Here is a 20405-nt window from a genome sequence, read left to right on the forward strand (position 1 = left end):
GAATTTTATCATACCTTGGTGTGTACAAACTAATAATCAAATCCGATTCGGAATCAGATATGATCAGTGAATGAAAGGTCTACCCCCTTTAATCATCTGTCCCTTTCTCCTTTCCCCGAGGGATGAGTCAACTGATCAAGTAAACTGTGGGAGGTCAGGAATGAAAGAATTTGAACTTTGTTTAGTACCTGACGTTCACCATTAATCATCTGGACTTTGACCCTTGCAAGGCCTTTTTTAACTGGATTTTATGACTCTCTTAAAGATGCCCATTGCATTTGGAATCTGCTACAGATTAGGCATTTTCTCATGGGTTTTAGACTTTAAACTTTAGAGATACAGAGCAGAAACGGGCCCTTCAGCCCACTGAGTCCATGCTGACCAGCGACCATGCCGTGCTCTAACACTATCCTACACACTAGTAACAATGTTAAAATGTTACCAAAGCCTATTAACCTACAAACCTGCACGTCTTTGGAGTGTAAGAGGAAACCGGAGCACTCGGGGAAAAATTACGCAGTCACAGGGAGAATGGGCAAATTCCACACACACTCGCACACAGACAGGGATCGAACTCAGGTCTCTGACGCTATCAGGCAGCAACTCTACCGCTGTGCCACTGTGCCGCCCCATCTTTACCATCAATCCAAGAGGCAGCTCCCAGCTTGGCATCTCAGCCAAGAGAATACTGTATCACCCACAGTCCAGCACTCCTTTAGCAGTGCACTGGGAATGTTGACTTCTTGTAGCCTTTTTAATTGTTTATCTGAATCATTCTATATTTAGTTTGGCATTAAACACTTCACTCTGGAGTAAGCAATTTGCTGGCAATATTAAAAGAAACTCTTCTGGGAACAAAATAGACTATTTATCAAATAATTCCTTCTGTTCTCCCACTCTTGTATATTAAGGGTGCCAGGGGTCATGGGGAGAAGGCAGCAGAATGGGGTTGAGAGGGAGAGATAGATCAGCCACCATTGACTGGCAGAGTAGATTCGCTGGGCCGAGTGAACTGTTTCTGCTCCTAGAACATATGATCTCAGGTTGGAAGACAAGCATCACAGAAGATGGGTGATGAGGTATCTCATTGGGGGGGGGGGGGGGGGGGGGCAGTGGTTTTGTGCTTGGAACGCCCCATTGCACCTTTTCGAAGCCTGTTTTAATTAGTTGAACGGGTGACAATAAAGAACAGTAAACTGGTGGTGAACTCCCACGGTAGTGTTGGCTGGCTCGAAGCCACGAAACATGTTGCAGTTAAACCTTGGCAACCTGCCACCGACCCGTCACCATTCCGAGTTGGAAATTCCCACGATTAAAATAACAGGATCCTGAACTTACTGGCCATCCCTCCGTGCAATTCGTTAGAGATACAGCACGATGGGGCATGTTGGTCTGCATGGGCAGATTGGGCCGAAGAGCCTGCTTCCACGCTGTATGCTCCTTTCAATCTCTGACTCTCTATAGCATTGAAGTCCAATAAAGTCCGATTAAAGATAGATCGAAGGTCTCCAATGCGGTAGAGTGCAGTCAGGGCCTCTCTCCAAAGGATGAGAGACTGTTCAATCACAAGAAATTGATAGCACTAATATAAGGTGTAAGGTTTCAAATGCAATAATTTATTCAAACACAGTTTAGTTTAGACTTTACTTTAGAGATACAGCGGGGAAACAGGCCCTTCGGCCCACTGAGTCCGTGCCGACCATCAATTACCCCGTACACCAGCACTATCCTACACACTTGGGACAATTTATAATTTATCAAAGTCAATTAACCTACAAACCTGCACGCCTTTGGAGTGTGGGAGGAAACCGAAGCATCCGGAGAAAACCCACACGGTACAGGGAGAACGTACAAACTCCCGTGGTCAGGCTCGAACCCGAGTCTCAGGCACTGCGCCACCGTGCCACCCTGCTACTAATTTTCCCTCATAACCCCAGTTCTCAGTTGATTTAACCAAACATTGGAAGAGTTCCTGCTGGGTTTTTTTTTTGACTAGTTTAAGAAGAGAGGAATGAGTGGGTGGAAAGTCTTCATGAACTTCTAGCCTTCCCAAGAATCACCCAGATGCTGTCATGGAAAGATCGCTAGCTGCCCTGGACTGCACTCACTCCAGAGTTGTTTACCAGCTGACAATTATCCCCTCTTGAATAAACATCTGGAATAACCATTTAACTCACAATTGGTTCATTAGAACACGCAGCAAGCACCGACTTGACTGTTCTATTCCAAGCCTGTTTTCAAAGATTTACTTACGAGCAACAAGAATAGATCTGCTTTCCAAAAGTAACCGTCATAACGGAGGTGAAGTCAGGCAACATTTGCCCTTTTCAGAATGATTTTCCACAGAAATGAGGCACTGATGCCGGTAACACAACAACAACGCGATTTTCCAGCATCTGCAGTTCCTTCTTAAACAATTTGTGTTTCATGAGGTTCACTGTCCCAACTCTGGTAGACCTTGTTCCATCAGACAAAAAAAACCACAAAGCACTGAAGGAACTGAGTGTGTCAGGCAGCATCCATGGAGGACATGGACAGTGGTTCAGAGTAGTTATTGGCTTCATCGAATGACACAAAGTTCATGCAGTGGGAGTCAATGATTTCCTCACCAATAATCCTTGCGACTGGTTGATCGTTGTTCATTGACTGACCTCTTATCACTCTCACTAAATAGATTACTCTCATCTCCAAACAGAAGATTTTCGAGGATGTTGCCAAGACCAGGGTCTGATCTATAGGGAAAGGTTGAGCAGGCTAGGACTTTATTCCTTGGGAGATGAGTGGTGATCTTATACAGGTGTACATAATCATGAGGGGAATAGATAGGGTCTTTTACCCAGAGTAGGGGAATCAAGAATCAGAGGACATGGGTTTAAGATCAGTGGGGAAAAATGTTACAGGAACCTGAGGGGCAACTTTTTTTTTTACACTTAAAGACTGCCAGAGGAGGTAGTTGAAACAAGTTTGAAAAATATTTGTACAAGTACATGGATAGGATATGTTTAGAGGGATATGCGCCAAATGCAGGGAGGTGGAACTAGTGTAGTTGGGGCGTATTGGTCAGCATGGGCAAGATGGGCTAAAGGGCCTGTTTCCATGCTGTAGGACTCTATGGAAATAAGACTTAAGATAGCTACTGAAACCTACCCTCGGCCTGATGATGTACTACACTGTCAAGTGAGCATAGTGATATGTCTGTATGCAAAAACCACCAACTGGCCCGCTCCAGACTGCAGGAGTACGTGCTAAGCTGAAGCTTGGTGCAGCCAACGCCAAGGGTCTGGGGGGGGGGGGGGGGGGGGGAGTGGTGGTTCCAGTGCTGCACATTGGGGGGGGGGGGGGGGGGAGTGTGGTGGAGACGCCCCTCAAATAAGGGAAAGGATGTTACCCCAGGGGGCCACATGAGTGGTGTCCACAAGGGTGTTTTGTGTCAAGGAAAAGGGAGGTGTTAACATGACTGGGTATGACGTTGAATATAGGGACAAAAATAATGTACTTTGTACGGTTCTTTTATATTGTACATAGGTTTTATTACGAATAAAGTTTCTTTTTGAAATTGAGAAAAATAATCAAGTGCCATCATTTCCCTGTAAAGGCTCACGTACAAGAAAACCCTGCTGCTTTTCAGAAGGAAAATGAATGTCTTTGTCAACGTGCAACATTTAACATCTACCAGGCATCATAACTAAGGGGTTATCACACGGAAACTTGTGGGGCTTTGTTACTTGTGAATTAGTGTTCTCTTCATCTACAAAGGAGCAGCGACTATGCCAACTCATGTGCTGTCGAGCACTCTGGCACGATGCAAGGATATGTAAATAATTGCATGTGCAGAACAGATGTACTGTCGCCTCCGAGGGAGCTCGTGATTCCGTCTGAATGCTGATGTGTGATTTTATGCATTTGAGTTTCTTCTCGGGCCACCTCCCAATCAAAACATTCCTTGTTCAATGATTATCCATGACAAGTTTCCATTGGAACATTTAAATTCTTTCACAGCACAGCGGCGCAGCAATAGAGCCAGAGACCCGGGTTCAATCCCGACCTCAGGGGCTGTCTGTGTGGAGTTTGCACGAGCTCCCTGTGACCGCTTGCATTTTCGCCAGGTGCTCTGGTTTCCTCCCACATCCGAAAGATTTTCCGGGTTTGTAGGTTAAATAGCCCTCTGTAAATTGCCCCTAGTGCGTAACAAGTAGATGAGAAAGTGGGATAATGTGGAGCTAGTGTGAACAGGTGATCGATCGTGGGCACGGACTCGGTGGGCTGAAGGGCTTGTTTCCCTGGTGTATCTCTAAACCAACCGAAACTAAAACACATCCTTTCTCATGCACAGTCAAAGCCAAGCCCTTTCCTGTTGTGGCAAAGAGTTCGATCATGAAGGAACACTAAGGCAGCATCAGCTGGAGAACAGTGATCTACTGGTATCCACACCACTACAGGAAGGTCACAAATGAACCAGAGAATGATATTGCCTGGTTTGTACATAAACCCTGTTGTAGAATTATAGCAATGAAGAGAGACAAAGGTTGGACTTAGACTGTCTTCTTTGGAAGCGGGGAGACCAAGGGTAGATTTAAAGCCGTATAAAGTTATGAAGGGTTTGGACAGAGTGGACAGGAAGATGGCCGACACTAGGTGACACAGTGGTGCAGAGCGTCGGGTTCAATCCTGACCTCCATTATTGTCCACATCACACATCCCTGTGGCTTCCTGGTGGCCGCATGGGTTTCCTCCGGGCGCTTTGGATTCCTCCCATGCCCCACAGCTCGGTAGGCCAACTGGCCACTCAGTAAATTGTCGCTCGTATGTAGGGTAAAACCAGTGTGCGGGATGATCGCTGGTCGGCATGGACTTGATGGGCTGAACTGCCTGTTTCCGCACTGTATCTCCAAACCAAACCAAACGTTTACTGTCCATACTGTACAACTTGGGGGGCACAGTGGCTCAGCAGTAGAGTTGCTGCTTTACAGCACCAGAGACCTGGGTGCGATCCTGATTAAGGGTGCTGTCTGTACAGAGTTTGTACGTTCTCCCCGTGACCGCGTGGGTTTTCTACAGGTGCTCTGGTTTTTCGCTACACTCCAAAGACGTACATGCTTGTAGGTTAATTGATTTTGGTAAAACTGTAAAATTGTCCCTAGTGTGTAGGATAGAGCTAGTGTGTGGGGTGATTGCTGGGCAGCGCGGACTAGGTGGGCCGAACAACCTCTTTCCACACCATAACTCTAAAAGTCTAAAACTCCCCGATTCATTTCCCTATGTGGAGCTCGATAACTAGACTTGGATTTAAAGCAATTGAGAGAAGTATCAGAGAGGACACTTGGAATTTGCTTTGTTTTACAGCCGCACCATAGGATCAAAAGAGATAGGAGCAGAACTAGGCCATTCAGTCCAGAGTCTATTCCACCATTCAATCATGGCTGATCTACTTTTCCCTTTCAACTCCATTCTCCTACTTTCTCCCCGTAACCTTTGACACCTTTCCTAATCAAGAACCTATCAATCTCCCCTTTAAACATACCCAATGATGGCTACCACCACAGTCTGTGACAATGAATGCTACAGATTCACCATCCTTTGGCTAAAGAAATTCCTCCTCATCTCCAGTCTAAATCCTTGTACACCCTTTTATTCCGAGGCTGTGCCCTCTGGTCCTAGACGAACCCACTGCTGGAACCATCCTCTCCACATTCTCTCTATCTCGGCTTGGTTAAAACTTGCACGTCTTTTGGAATGTGGGAGGAAACTGGAGCACCCATAGGGATCCCAGGCGGTCACGGGGAGAACGTACAAACTCCGATGAAGACAGCATTCATAGTCAGGATCGAACCCGGGTCTCTGGCGCTGTGAGGCAGTGGCTCTACCACTCAGCCACTGTGCCGCCTTTCATTATCTGGTAGGTTTTGGACCATAGCTGCAATCTACAATACTTTGGATCTTGAAATTGCTCAACATACCCACGATGGGCCAAATGGCCTTTTTACTGCTCTGTACATCTTCGCAAGTCTGTCAGCAGTCAGGACTACCAACATCTCCCACACTGAGCTTCAGACAAGATCCGCCATGCCAGTGGAACACCTCAATGCCTACCTGTGTCTGGCCCTTCCATCCTGCAGACCACTTCAGAGTCACAAGGGCTGCTGTCCCCTGCAGACTGGAAGGCGCTAATAATTTCGTTGAAGTAAGTAAAGTATTGCTTAGGCACCAGGTCGGATTTTTCACAATTGAATTCAGATTCATCCACGTAATCCTGCATAGACGCAACAAGAAAATTAATTAGCCCTCCCATCAATGCGCTCGGTTACAACTTTCATTTTGTAAAACATTATTCATAGAAACATAGAAAAATAGGTGCAGGAGTAGGTCATTTGGCCCTTCGAGATAGCACCACCATTCAATATGATCATGGATGATCATCTAAAATCAGTACCCCATTCCTGCTTTTTCCCCCTTATCCCTTGATTCCTTTAACTCTTAAGAGTTAAATCTAACTCTTGAAATGTGAATGTGTCCCTGCAGTTTGTGGTGGACGCACCATGTTAGACAGCCGGAGCTATGCCCTTTCCTGAGTTGCTCTTCCATTCTTCTTGCCGCAGTAGCAGGGAGAGGGGAGCAGGAGTACGTGACCAGGGATGAGAAATCAAGAGTGAAGAGTATGTAAGTCTCATATGCACCAGGAACAGGGCAATGAAATCCTTAAATAGAACTTAGAACAGCACAGGAACAGGCCCTTCAGCCCATCCATAATGACCTGGCCGAACATGGTGCCGTTAAACAAATCTACTCTGCCTTATCTTTCCATTCTGCCATGTCCTTTAGTTTCCTGCCTATCTTCAATGCTCCCCCAGCAGCACGCTTCAGGCACCCATCTCCCGCTGTGTGAAAAACCTGCAACGCACATCTCCTTTAAACTTTATCCCTCTCACCATAAAGCTACACCCTTTAGTCCTTGACATTTCCACCCTGGGGGAAAAGGGTTTGACTGTCTACCCTATCTACGCCTCTTATAACTTTATATACCTAATACTTGCTAGAACTTTACAGGCACCTTAAATGCAACAACAGAACAAATCAATATCAATATAACCGATAACCAATTAATTATCAGGTGCAGTTTTAGTTTTAGAGATACAGCGTGGAAAAAGGCTCTTCGACCCACCGTGGCACGGCAACACGGCACAGTGGCGCAGCGGTAGAGTTGCTGCCTTACAGTGCCAGAAACACGAGTTTGATCCCGACTACGGGTCCTGTCTGTACGGAGTTTGCCCACCCTGTGACCGTGTGGGTTTTCTCCAGGTGCTCTGGTTTCCTCCCACACTCCAAAAGACATGCAGGTTTGTAGGTTTATTGGTTTTAATAAAATTGTAAATTGTCCCTAGTGTGTGGGATAGTGCTTGGGTACGGGGTGATCGCTGGTCAGCGCGGACTCAGTGGGCTGAAGGGCCTGTTCCTGCACTATATATCCAAAGTTTAAAGATGAGATGGGGCAGAGTTTAAAGTAGGTGTGCAGGAGAAGTGGGCCAAAGGGCCTGTGTCCGCAGTGTATCTCAAAGTCTAAAATACTGATGACCACTCATACACTAGTTCTATCCAACACATTAATGACAATTTACAGAAGCCAATTAACCTGCAAATCTGCATGTTTTTGGACTCGGCAAACAGGCCATTATAACGTAATCTGTAATAGGTGATTAAAGCAGGTTATAAAATAAAACACAGGCAATTTTCGAACACAATCACCCAACCGATGTTTTCATTTGGGAGAGTTTAGAACTAGAGGTCATAGCCTCAGTATTAAAGGACGTTCTTTTACGAAGGAGACGAGGAGAAATGTATTTAGTCAGAGGGTGATGAATCTATAGAATTCTTTGCCACAGAAGGCTGTCAGTGGATATTTTTAAGGCAGAGATAGATATATTCTTGATTTGTACAGGTGTCAGAGGTTATGTGGAGAAGGCAGGAGAATGGGGTTAGGAGGGAGATAGATTGAATGGCGGAGTAGACTTGATGGGCCGAACAGCCTAATTCTACTATTCCTTATGACCTTATGACCACTCATCCAGCGAGACCACCCTCCTCTGCTCATGGATAGCAGACAGTAGACCAACAGAGCCACCTTACCTTCCCATCCTGAGACAGACAGTTGTGAATACCATGCAGAATCCGGTGGAGATTCTCGATAATTAAAAAATTGGACGAATTCTTGGCAAACTTTTCTGAAAGAGCATCCAAGCTGAAGGACATTTCAGGCACTGTTAGATGAAGCCAACATGTATCAGTCTGTAGGGGAGAAATATTAATGAAGAAGTTATCCAAGTTTTGTTTATTATTGTCACGTGCACAGTGAAAAGCTTTTTGTTGCGTGCTATCCATTCAGCCAAAATACTATACATGATTGCAATCAAGCTGTCCACAGTGCATGGTTACAGGATAAAGGGGACAACATTTAGTGCAAAGATATTGCAGGACTGTCACAACTTTTAAAAAGCTTTTAGGCAGGTACTTGGATGGGAAAGATTGGAGTAGTGTAGAAGGGGCATGTTGGTAGTTTTGGGCAAGTTGGGCCGAAGGGCCTGTTTCCACACTATGATTTTGTGACTCTATATCACATAAAGTCCGACAAAGATCAATCATAGATAGATCGAAGGTCTCCAATGCAGTAGATGGGGGGGTCTGGACCGTATTCTAGCTGGTGAGAGGACTATACTGATTACAACCAAGCCGTCCACAGTGTACAGATACAGGATAAAGGGAATAGCATAATTAGAATAGAGGAATGCTGCTGTTGAAATAAAGATTTAAAAGAATGGTGCGGTTGTAATGAATGATTGCATGAAGGCAAGCATACCAGATAGCTTCTTTTTCGATCTACCAGTGTTGCCACTTTCAGGGAGTTATGGACTCGATACATCAGTGCTATTAAGGGTCTTGCTGTTAATTGTATATGTTCTCCTTATGTTCGACCTCCCAAAGTGCAACACCCCACACTTGCTCGGATTAAACTCCATCCTATCTAAGCTAGTCCCATCTGCCTATGTTTGACCCATATAGCTCTTTACCTTTCCAACCATGGACCTGTGCAAAGATTTTTTAAATGTCGTTATTATATTCAACTACCTCCTCTGACAGCTCATTCCATATAACCCACCATCTACTCGGTGGAAAAGTTGCCCCTCAGGTTGTTATTAAATGTTTCCCCCTCTCACCTTAAACAAACATCTTAAATGATTCTTGATTTCCTTATCGCGGGTTAAAAAAAAATGCGCGCTCACTCCATCTATTCCTGTCGTGATTTTGTACATGTCGATAAGATCGACCCTCAGATTCCTGCTCTCCAAGGAATAAAGTCCGAGCCTTCCTAATCTCGCCCTATAGCCCTCAACACCCTTGTAAATCCCTGCACTTTATCCATGCCACATAAACATACAAAGAAAGTGCAGGACAGGTCACTTTAACACACTGCCACTCAGTCAGGTCATGGCAGACCTTGGCATCCACTTCACTCATTTGCCAGTGATCCGAAGACAATAATTTTTGGATGGACACAAAATGCTGGAGTAACTCAGCGGGACAGGCAGCATGTCTGGAGCGAAGGAATGGGTGATGTTTCGGGTCGAGACCCTTGTTCAGACTGAAGGGTCTCGATTCCTTCTCTCCAGAGATGCTGCCTGTCCCGCTGAGTTACTCTAGCATTTTGTGTCTATCTTCGATTTCTACCCAATTTTTGGAATGGTTTGACTCTATTCATTTGTGTTAGATCACAATAAACAAAATATGTTAATATCTTGTCCTGCAATCAGTATCAAGCTTGAACGTTGCAATGTTCTTTCAGTTTTCCTCCATTGTTATGCGTTACTATCCTTTGGCGATACTTCATTTTTAATTTATTGAACTTTCTTTTGTTTAATGTGTTATCTAGGAGTTCAATGTCTACAGAGCTCTTGTGGTTCTGCAAGTAAGAATGTCATTGTTCCATTTCGGTACATATGACAATTAAACACTGCTGACTTGTGATAGATTCAGGGTCAGAGTATTTTTGCTATGTTGCAAACTAAGAGCACTCGTTGGGGAGATAGGGGAGGCAGTAGGGGGAAGAGAAGAAGACAGGAGCAGGAGCAGGCCATTCAGCCCCTCCAGTCTACTCTGCAATTCAATGGCATCATCGCTGATCTGCCCAACATCTCTTCTGAACCTCCACCCCATAGCCCATAATTCATAGAATCTTAGACTCGTACAACACGCACTTCACTCCCATTCCTCCATGATGACCAAGGTGCCCCGTCCAAGCTGGTCCAATATGCCCGTGTTTGGCCGATATCCCTCTAAACCTTTTCTATCTGTCCTGTACCTGTCCAAATGCTATTATAGTATCTGCTTAGAGCCCATATCTCTCCAAACCTCTCATGTCCATGTACTTGCCCAAGTGACTGTGACACAGATACCAAAAATGATCACGGTGATGGAATCATGCGCCTTGCAAAATTAAAATTTCTTGCACACCTGCTGCCTGTCAATCTCGAAAGAAAGCGTGAATGAACATCACTCCTCGCCTCAGGAAAAGAACATTGCGCAAGAAATAATTCAATGCCGCGTCTGACCTTGGAATTTAATATACCCTATAAGGAGATAATACTCCTGGATAAGGAGATTGGGGGGGGGGGGGGGGGGGGGGGGGGGGGGGGGGGGGGTGGATCATGTGATAGATGGCGCAGAAAACGCTGCTAATGCTAGAACAGGGCCATCATTTTGTGTGTGGTTGCCATGGCAACCATTCAGTTGTCATGCTGTCACGGGTATATCTTACCGAGAACTAAAAGGCACCAACTTTGATCAGAAAAGTCACAGAATACAGGATTAGGCAGGTTATGTTTAAACTGTGCAAGTACTATAGTCCTTTTTACAAACAATTTAAAAAAAATGTATATACATTTTGGGCGTTTTTTATATGCGGTCTCAGTAAATTATTTCTGTACATGAGAATTGTGCTTAGGTATGTCAATACTTTACTGAACTATGGAAAAAGAAAGAATTTTACTGTGTGTCTTGGCCTCAACCACCACCCCCAGCAGCACTTTCCAGGCACCCGCCACCTTCTGTGCAATAAACAGGTCCTGTACATCTTTAAACTAGACCCCTCTCACCTTAAAGCTATATCCTCTAGTATTTGATATTTTCCACCCTGAGGGAAAAAAGGTTCTGACTATCTATCTTACCTGCCATTCTTTAACATATTTCTATCAGCTCTCCCCGCAATCTCCAACGTTCCAGGGAAAACAATCCAAGTCTGTCCAACCTCTCCCTATAGATACTCAGCAGGTGCGGCAGCATCTATGGAGCAAAGGAAATAGGCAACTTTTCGGCCCGAAACTTTGCCTATTTCCTTCGCTCAATAGATGCTGCCGCACCTGCTGAGTTTCTCCAGCATTTTTGTCTACCTTTGATTTTTCAGCATGTGCAGTTCTTTCTTGAACACTCCCTATAGATAACACCCGCATCGTTGTGGTAAATTGTTTTAGCAGAGAGGGCAACAACTAGGGCGGTGAGGGACAGGGTATGGTAGTGGCGGGCATAAATGTAGAATAATTGGTAAAATTATTAGAAGGGAACTGATGAAGATAATTTTGCCAGAGAAATGATCCGGATGGGGGTTTTTTCCCATTCAAAAACTATTCGGATGAACAGGGGGTATTTTGTGATATGACAAATCATTTCTGAAACCACATCTTTGAAAACCAGATGCATGCAACTTTTTAAAGTCAACAAATACAATGCTGTACATACCACATTAGGGACTTTAGAAATATATCTTATCTGGATTTTATAATCACTCGGCAAGTTCCCAACCTAGAAGAAAAATAAAGTTAAAAACTTGAGTGAAAGAAAAATATCTGACATTTTGCCAAAAACAATGTAGAAAGTTGTGATATAGTGTTTCTTCTGTACCCACAGGGACATTTTCTACAAGGCATGGCAAGGCAAGGCAACTTTATTTATATAGCACATTTCATACACGAGGCAGACTCAAAGTGCTTCACATAAAAACATGTCATACAATAAAATGAAATAATAAAATGAAATAAAATAGAACTAAAAGAAAAGAAAAGCAAAATTAAAAATGCATTATAAAAAGTGCAAAAGTTAAAAGTGCAATGTAGTTAAGATTTAGCTGAAATACAAATTGAAGTGTTAAACTATTTGGAAAACGTGATCAGATTTTTTTCCTACAGAAAGCAGTTTAATGTTGTCTGCTTTTGTGTGTTTTATGTGTAAAAGACACTTAGACAAGTAGTCATAGAGTTGCAAAAACCGGCTCTTCAGCCCAACTCGTCGATGCTGACCAAGATACCCCATCTATGATAGTCCCATTTGCACGTGCTTGGCCCATATCCATCTAAACCTTTTCTATCCATGTACCTGTCCAAGTGTCTTTTACATGCAGTTATAGTATCTGTCTCAACTACTTTAGCTGGCAACTCATTACATATACCCACCAACCTCTGAGTTGAAAATGTTGCCCCTAGGGTTTGTATACAATCTTGCCACTTGCACCTTAGATATTTGTCCTCATTCTTGATTTCCTTATGGTGGGTAAAATACTGTGCATTTACCCTATCTATTCCCCTCATGAAGTGGTAGGGAGGTGAAGTGGGGGGGGGGGGGGGGGGGGGGGGGGGGGGGGGGGGGGGGGGGGGGGGGGGTAAGAAGACACACACAGAGGAGCTGGGAAAGAAAGGTGGGGACAGACAAAGTACATTGATAGGAAAGGTTTTGGGGGGAAAAATGGACGCAAGTTGCTGGAGTAACTCAGTGGGTCAGGCAGAGTTTCTGGAGGACATGGATTGGTGACGTTTCGGGCCAGGACCCTTCTTCCAGCTGAAGAATCTTTAGTATCTACAGATCCTCGTTTTAGATTGTGACAACCAGCATCTGCAGTTCCCTATTTTTACTAAGGTTTGGAGGGTAATGTGCTGGCATGGACGAGTTGGACTGAAGGGCCTGTTTCCATGCTGTACATCTCTACGCCTCGATGTATTTAGTTTAGTTTATTATCATTGTCATGTGTAACGAGCGTCAGTGAGAAGTTGCATTTATTTTGTTTTTGGTTTGGGTTTTTTTTGTTGCATTGCACTCTCAACCCCATTCTTCTGCCTTCTCCCCGGAACCTTTGATGCCCTTATTAATCAAGAATCAGTTCATCTCCGCTTTAGAAATACCCATTGACTTGGCCTCCACAGCTGTCTTTGGCAATGAATTCCACAGATTCACCATCCTCTGGCTAAATAGATTCTTCCCCCATCTCCTTTCTAAAGGTACGTCCTTTTATTCTGAGGCTGTGCGCTCTGGTTCTGGACTCTCTTATTATTGGAAACACTTCCACGGCCACTCTATCTAGACCTTTCATTATCCAGTAAGTTTCAATGAGGTACCACCTCAAACTTCTAAACTCCAGAGAGTACAGGCTCAGAACCGTCGAATGTTCATCATACGTTAACCCAGTCATCCCTTGGATCATTCCCGCAAACCTCCTCTGAACCCTTTCCAACGCCAGCACGTCCTTCCTCAGATATCGGGCCCAAGACTGCTCACAATAATCTAAATGTGGCCACAACAGTGCCTTATAACTACTTACAGACAAGCACCCATAGTCAGGATCAAACCCAGGTCTCTGGAGTCGTGAGGCAGCAACTCTACCGCTGCACTGACGTGCCGCATATTCCATTTGCCACTTCTTTGCCCACTCTCCCAAACTGTCCAAGTCCTTCTGCAGAATCCTTGCTTCCTCCACACGACCTGGCCCGCCACTATCTCCGCAACATCTGAACACCTGGTCACAAAGACATCAATTTTCTTACAGAGGCTAGTCCTTTACTGCACAGTTGATGCCGAGTCCATTCACAGAAGGGCAGCACAGTGGCGCAGTGGTGGAGTTGCTGCCTTGCAGCACCAGAGACCCAGTTCGAACCTGACTGAGGGAGCTGTCTGTGCGGAGTTTGTATGTTCTCCCTGTGACCATGTGCGTTTTCTCTGGTGGCTACGGTTTCCTCCCACATCTCAACGATGTGCAGGTTTGTAGGTGAACTGGCCTCTGTAAATCGCCCCTAGTGTGTGTAGGGAGTGGATGAGAAAGTGGGATAACATAGTACTAGTGCGAACGGGTGATCGATGTTTGGCATGGACTTGGTGGGCCGAAGGGCCTGTTTCCATGCTGTATATCTAAACCAAACTAAATTAAACCAAACTAAACGGAATCAAACCAAACCAGATTAAATTAAACTAAATCTCTCAAAGACATGGATAGACTGATTATAGCTTCTTCAGCCTGATTATAGAAGTGGGGGGGGGGACAAGCTGGAAAAGAGAGGTGCGACAGGACAAAGTCTGGCAAGTGATAGGTGGATACTGGTGAGGGACTGGTGGGGGGTGGAAGGCAGATGGGTGGACACTGGCTAGAGGTGTAAAGGTGACAAAAGACTTAGATTCGTTGATTTCACTGTCTCCAATGCATTTCGTTGTCTCTGTACTGTACACTGACAATGACAATTAAAGTTGAATCTGAATCTGAATCTGAATAAAGGAGGAGTGAAATGTAATGTCAGACAGAAGGATAAAGGAGGAAGGAGACGGGAGAGGAAGTGGGAAGGTGGGGGGTGCAAGTGGTGGGAGAATTGTTTGCACATCCTGGTGGGGAACAGGGGGAGGAGGGGGGGGGGGGGGGGGGGGGGGGGCGGAGGAGGGGGGGAGAATTTGTTACCTAAAATTGGAGAATTCAACATTCATACGTTTGGTTTGTAAGCTACCCTATGCGGAATATGAAGTGCTCTTCCTGCAGTTTGCAGGCGCATGCATTTCCCTTTAAGTGCGACAACTGTTTAAAATGCACACAGCCAAGATCGGTGGAAGAACATTTACATGTAAAAGGAAACACTACTACCTCACAGCACGTCAGTCACGAACACCAGGCGGAAAGGAGCAAGGACCTGAAATATGTGTCTGCTGTTTCTCGCACTCCCCTAATCCATCAAATGTTTCCAGTTTTTCTGTTTTATTTCAGACAGAATTAATGATTGAGATTTTTAGAATGCCGACTTCTTTATCCATCCACTGTTTGCCCTCTGATGTTTCAGATTTTTATTTCTCTTCCAGTATTTTGTGAGCTAGTTTTACGGCCAGTCATAAAGCAGAGAAAGAGGCCGTTCGGCCCACCGCGGTCATGCTGTCCATCAACCACAGTAATCCTCTGATCCTACTCCGATCCTACTGTATTCCCCCAATGTCGCTGTCAACATTTCCGCTGCCTCGGCGAGGCCAGCAGCAGAATCAAGGACCAGTCTCAACCCGGCCATTCCTTCTTCACCCCTCCCAACAGGCCAGAATTACAGAAGTGTGAAAACGCACACCTCCAGATTCAGGGACAGTTTCTTCCCAGCTGTTATCAGGCAATTGAACCATCCTATCACCAACTAGAGGGTGGCCCTGACCTCCATCTATCTCACTCGAGACCCTCAGACTATTTTTAATCGGACTTTACTGGACTTTATCTTGCTCTAAACGTTATTCTATTTATCCTGTGTCCGTACATTATGGACGGCTTGATTGTAATCGTGTATAGTCTTTTTGCTGACGGGGTTGCACGCAACAAACGCTTTTCACTGTACCTCGGTACACGTGACAATGAAAGGATGACCTTGTCCTGTACTAGAAGGCCGAGTATGATGTCCATAGGGCTGCTGGTGGAGGGCAGAGCGAATATGAGAACAAGCTAGAGGCTCATTTCAATCAAGGGGATGCCAGCCGACTGTGACAGGCCTTGAATATAGGACATAAAGCATACAGCACGAACAGGCACTTCGGCCCACAGTGTTTGTGCCGAACATGAAGCCAAGTTAAAACGCCAGCCTGAGGAAGGGCTCCGACCCGAAACGTCACCTATCCTTTTTCTCCAGAGATGCTGCCTGACTTGCTGTGTTACTCCAGCACTTTGAGTCTATCTTCAGTATAAACCAGCATCAGCAGTTCCATCCTGTACATGGTGCCAAGTCAAACTGATCTCATCATGATCCATAGCCCTCTATTCCCTGCACTTCCACGTGCCTATTCAAAAGTCCCTTAAACACTACTGTCGCACCTGCCTCCACCACCATTACCCCTGGCAGCATGTTCCAGGTCCCCCCATCACTCTCTGAGTGAAGAACTTTCCCCCTCGCACCTTGTCATCATAGCAATGCATAGAACAAAGAATGGAACAAAGCACAGCACGGAGCTGGCCCTTCGGCCCACAATGTTTGTACTGAACATGATGCCAAGTTAAATTGATCCCATCTGCCTGTACATGATCCATATCTGTCTACTCCCTGCACTTCCACGTGCCAATCCAAAAGCCTCCTAAATGGCACGATCTTATCTGCCTCCACCACCACCCCTGCCGCACATTCCAGGCACCCACCACTTTGTGTGTGTAAAAAAAAACTTGCCCCGCACATCACCTTTAAACTTTTCCCCGCGCACCTTAAAGCTATGCCCTCTAGTGTTGGTCATTTCCACCCTGGTGAGAAAGGTTCTGACTGTCTACCCTATCTATTCCTCTCATAATTTTGTATACTTCTATCAAGTCTCCCCTCAGCCTCGGATATATCACGGGCTCTCAGCTGAAATTGGGGGCAATCTCCGGCAATTACTTATTTCTACCAGATGAGATCTTTGCCCTTCATGTCCCATTTGAAGAGGCTGACAATGTTCCACCTGAATGTGACCCCCAGTCCCTCGCTGGTCCTGTCCTAGAGAAGCCATATCCGCTTTCCCAAAGGTAAAGTCTCAGAACACTCGGCAGCACAGTGACACAGCGGTAGTGTAGCTGCCTTACTGCGCCAGAGACCCTTGGAATTCCACAGATTCACCACCCTCTGGATGGAGAAATTCCTACTCATCTCCCTTCTAAAGGTACGTCCTTTTACACTGAGGCTGTGCCCTCTAGTCCTAGACTCTCCCACGCATGGAAACATCCTTTCTACGTCCACATCCCATAAAGGAGTAAATTAAATGGGCGGCATGGTGGCGCAGCGGTAGAGTGCCAGAGACCTGGGTTAAATCCTGACCAAGGGTGTTGTCTGTACGGAATGTGTACAATTTCCCTGTGACTGCATGGGTTTTCTCCAGGTGCTGCTGTTTCTAAAGACGTGCAGGTTTGTAGATTAATTGGCTTCAATAAAAATTGAAAATTGTCCCTAGTGTACGTAGGAGGGTGTTAGTGTGCGGGGTGATTATTGGTCGGCGCGGACATGGTGGGCCGAAGGACCTGCTTCTGAGCTGTATATCTCCTCCAAAGTCTAAATGGTTGTTGCATATAAAGAGGCGACAAAGAAATCTGTCGTGCAGGAAGGGATTCAGGAATGTTTCTAAGGGGAGAGCTTTCCGAATGCAATTCCTGTTTGCAAAGTAGGAAACAGTCAGGAGAGTTTGCACAACGCCTCTGCTACTCACGAGCTCATCAATGCGTCTTATGTCATCAGTCACTGGGTTCCCAGTCTTGCATATAGGTCCTCCAAATATATTGAGCAGAAAGAACTGCAGGAAAATAACGATGTTTATCAAAGTCTGTAAAAGAGAAGGGCAACGCGTTAGAAACCCAGTGGAATATCCACCGCTTTTTGCTACATGTGAAGAGAGGTATTCAGCATTAGAACATTGTGGCACGGTGGCGCAGCGGTCGAGTTGCTGCCTTACAGCGTCAGGGATCCGGATTTGATCCTGACTACAGGTGTTGTCTGTACGTTCTCCTCCTGACCGCGTGGGTTTTCTCCGGGTGTGGTGCAGGTTTGTAGGTCAATCATCCCTAGTGTGTGGGATAGAACCAGTGGTTCTTGGTGGTTGTTGGTTGGTGCCAAAGGGCCTGTTCCCCCACTGTATCTCTAAACTAAACTAAACATAGAACGTGGAACAATACAGCACAAAAACAGGTCCTACGGCCCACAATGTCTGTTCATGTCTTATATATAATCCTTTATCCTTCCATTGCCCCCTTATCCATGTGCCTATCCAAATGTCTGTTAAACACCATTGTCATATCTGTCTCCCCCTCCACCCCTGGCATTGCATTCCTGGCACACACCACCCTCTGGATAAAAAAACGTTGCCCCGCACATCCTCATCCATGCTCCTCACCAGCAATCACCCTGTTCACTGGCACTATCCCACAAACCTGGGACAATTTATGGAAGACAATTAACCCACAAGTCTTTGTAGCGTTGGGGGGGAAACCAGTGCACCCGGGGAAAACATACACGGTCACAGGGAGAACCTACAAACTCTATACATGCAGGATCGAACCCAGTTCTCTGGTGCTGTGAGGCAGCAACTCAACTGCTGCGCCACCGTGCTGCCAGTGAACCACAGCAAGTACTGGTTCAGGCGGTCATTCACAGTCAGCACAATTAAACTATTGACTTAAACTATTTACACATCAGTGCAAACAGAATGCATGTATGTACCTGTATTACATTGTTGAGAGCAGACATCCCACATCACAGGATCTCCAGAGGCTTTAATGGATCAATGGTACTTTATTGTCAAGTACAGTGAAATTCTTGTTTTGCCTACAGTTCACTGACAATTCTGCCATACAGGCACAATCATACTAAATATAAGAGAATGAAACCGTAGTACAAAAGTCAGTATACAAGAGTTGCCACATTTTATGTTCCATCCTGTATCCTTTGTCCCGAATTTTTAGTTTTTTAATTTAGTTTTATAGATAACACATGGAAACAGGCCCTTCGGCCCAACGAGTCCATGCCGTCCACCGATCACCCATTCACATTAGTTCTATGTTATCCCACTTTCCCCATTCACTCCCCACACATTATGGGCAACTTTATAGAGGCCTTATAACCTACAAACCCGCACGCCTTTGGGACATGGGAGCACCCAAAGAAAACCCACGCTGTCACAGGGAGAACATGCAAACTCCACACAGAGAGCGCCCGAAGCCAGAATCAAACTTGGTCTCTGGCGCTATGAAGCAATAGCTCTGCCCACTGCTCCATGATGCCATTTAAAAAAAAAAAAAGTCTTAACTTGGCCATAAAGGCCCATTGTCCTGGCAATACCACTTACGGAGTTGCGGGGGTTGGCCAATGTTGTCGATGTCCAAACTGCATGCTGCTGCAGGCTGCGTCCAAACCATGCCGCATGACCGTCCAATCAATTACACCTCCCTGCAACAGCGGGGGGCTCAGCTGGACCGGGCGCCGCTCCAAGAGGCTGAGCGTGTGGACCGGGAGCGGCCTACAGCCGCGATCAGCGGTGGAGGACACCATGGCTATGCTTGCCGAGACTGGCCCTGCAACACCGCCATGGCAACGGGCCTTCAAGGTCAGGTCAAGAACCCTGCACATACAACAACTGGAACTTGAAAATGACGCCAAAAACTGCCGACTGTGTATACTGTCTAAGTGTACTAAAGAATGCTTTATTGTCATTTGTCCCAGATAGAACAATGAAATTCTTACTTGCAGCAGCACAACAGAATATGTAAACATAGTACATGGTAAACAATATAATAAACATCTACCCCATACTGCTACTTGATCACTACAGCTGTCCACTTATGGTGTGGTACAGTGACGCAGCGGTAGTTACTGCATTACAGTGCCAGAGACTTGGGATCGATCCTGACTACGGGTGCTGTCGGTATGGAGTTTGTACGTTCTCCCTGTGTTTTCCACAGGTGTTCCGGTTTCGACCCCACTCCAAAGACGTACAGGTTTGTAGCTTGTAATTGGCTTCGGTTAAATTTGTAAATTGACCCTGGTGTGTCGGATTTTGATAGTGTGCGGGGACCACTGATTGGCAAGGACATGGGGGCCCAAAGGGCCTGTTTCCACGCTGTATCACTAAACTAAACTTGTACTGTTTAAGAAAGAACTGCAGATGCTGGAAAAATCAAAGGTAGTAAAAAATGCTGGAGAAACTCAGCGGGTGAGGCAGCATCTATGGAGCAAAGGAATAGGTGCCGTTTCGGGGCAAGAATCTTCTTCGGACTTCAAACTTGTACTGTATCTGGGATGCTTATCTAAGATGTATCCAAGTGCTTACGTAGAGTGATACTTGTACTGAACTGTACATGAAAAGGAATTTTACTTTACCTCGGTATGTGACAAATAAAGGGCCATCAAACCCCCCCCCCCCCCGCCTGCCCCTCCCCATCATTCAGAAGCTACCTGTGGCTGCAGCCTGCTGATTGCCAAGCCTTCTGGTTTCATAGTTGTGATGGCCTCCATTGCTAATCATCGAGGCAGACTGTAGATCTCGTGAACAAGTCCCACGTATGCTAAAAAAGATGCCAACATCTAAAGTCTAGCCCACCCCCAAACCAACCCACAGCCCCTGCATAAAGGAGGCATTCTGTG

At 45.7% G+C, this 20405-nt stretch overlaps 1 protein-coding gene across 2 annotated transcripts in view; it reads right to left on the reverse strand.

Annotated features, from left to right (window-relative positions):
* kitlga (kit ligand a) overlaps positions 1–20405 on the reverse strand; it is a 58561-nt gene that overhangs the window by 19208 nt on the left and 18948 nt on the right. For both annotated transcript variants that reach the window (XM_055650604.1, XM_055650605.1), the window contains exons 2-5: positions 17479–17592; positions 11782–11844; positions 8122–8280; positions 6091–6250 (exon numbers count right to left, since the gene is read on the reverse strand). In XM_055650604.1, the coding sequence (XP_055506579.1) occupies positions 6091–6250; positions 8122–8280; positions 11782–11844; positions 17479–17592 (496 nt within the window). The remainder of the gene's footprint in view (positions 1–6090; positions 6251–8121; positions 8281–11781; positions 11845–17478; positions 17593–20405) is intronic.

Source organism: Leucoraja erinacea, chromosome 19 (genome assembly GCF_028641065.1).
Source record: "Leucoraja erinacea ecotype New England chromosome 19, Leri_hhj_1, whole genome shotgun sequence".
Taxonomy (NCBI): domain Eukaryota; kingdom Metazoa; phylum Chordata; class Chondrichthyes; order Rajiformes; family Rajidae; genus Leucoraja; species Leucoraja erinaceus.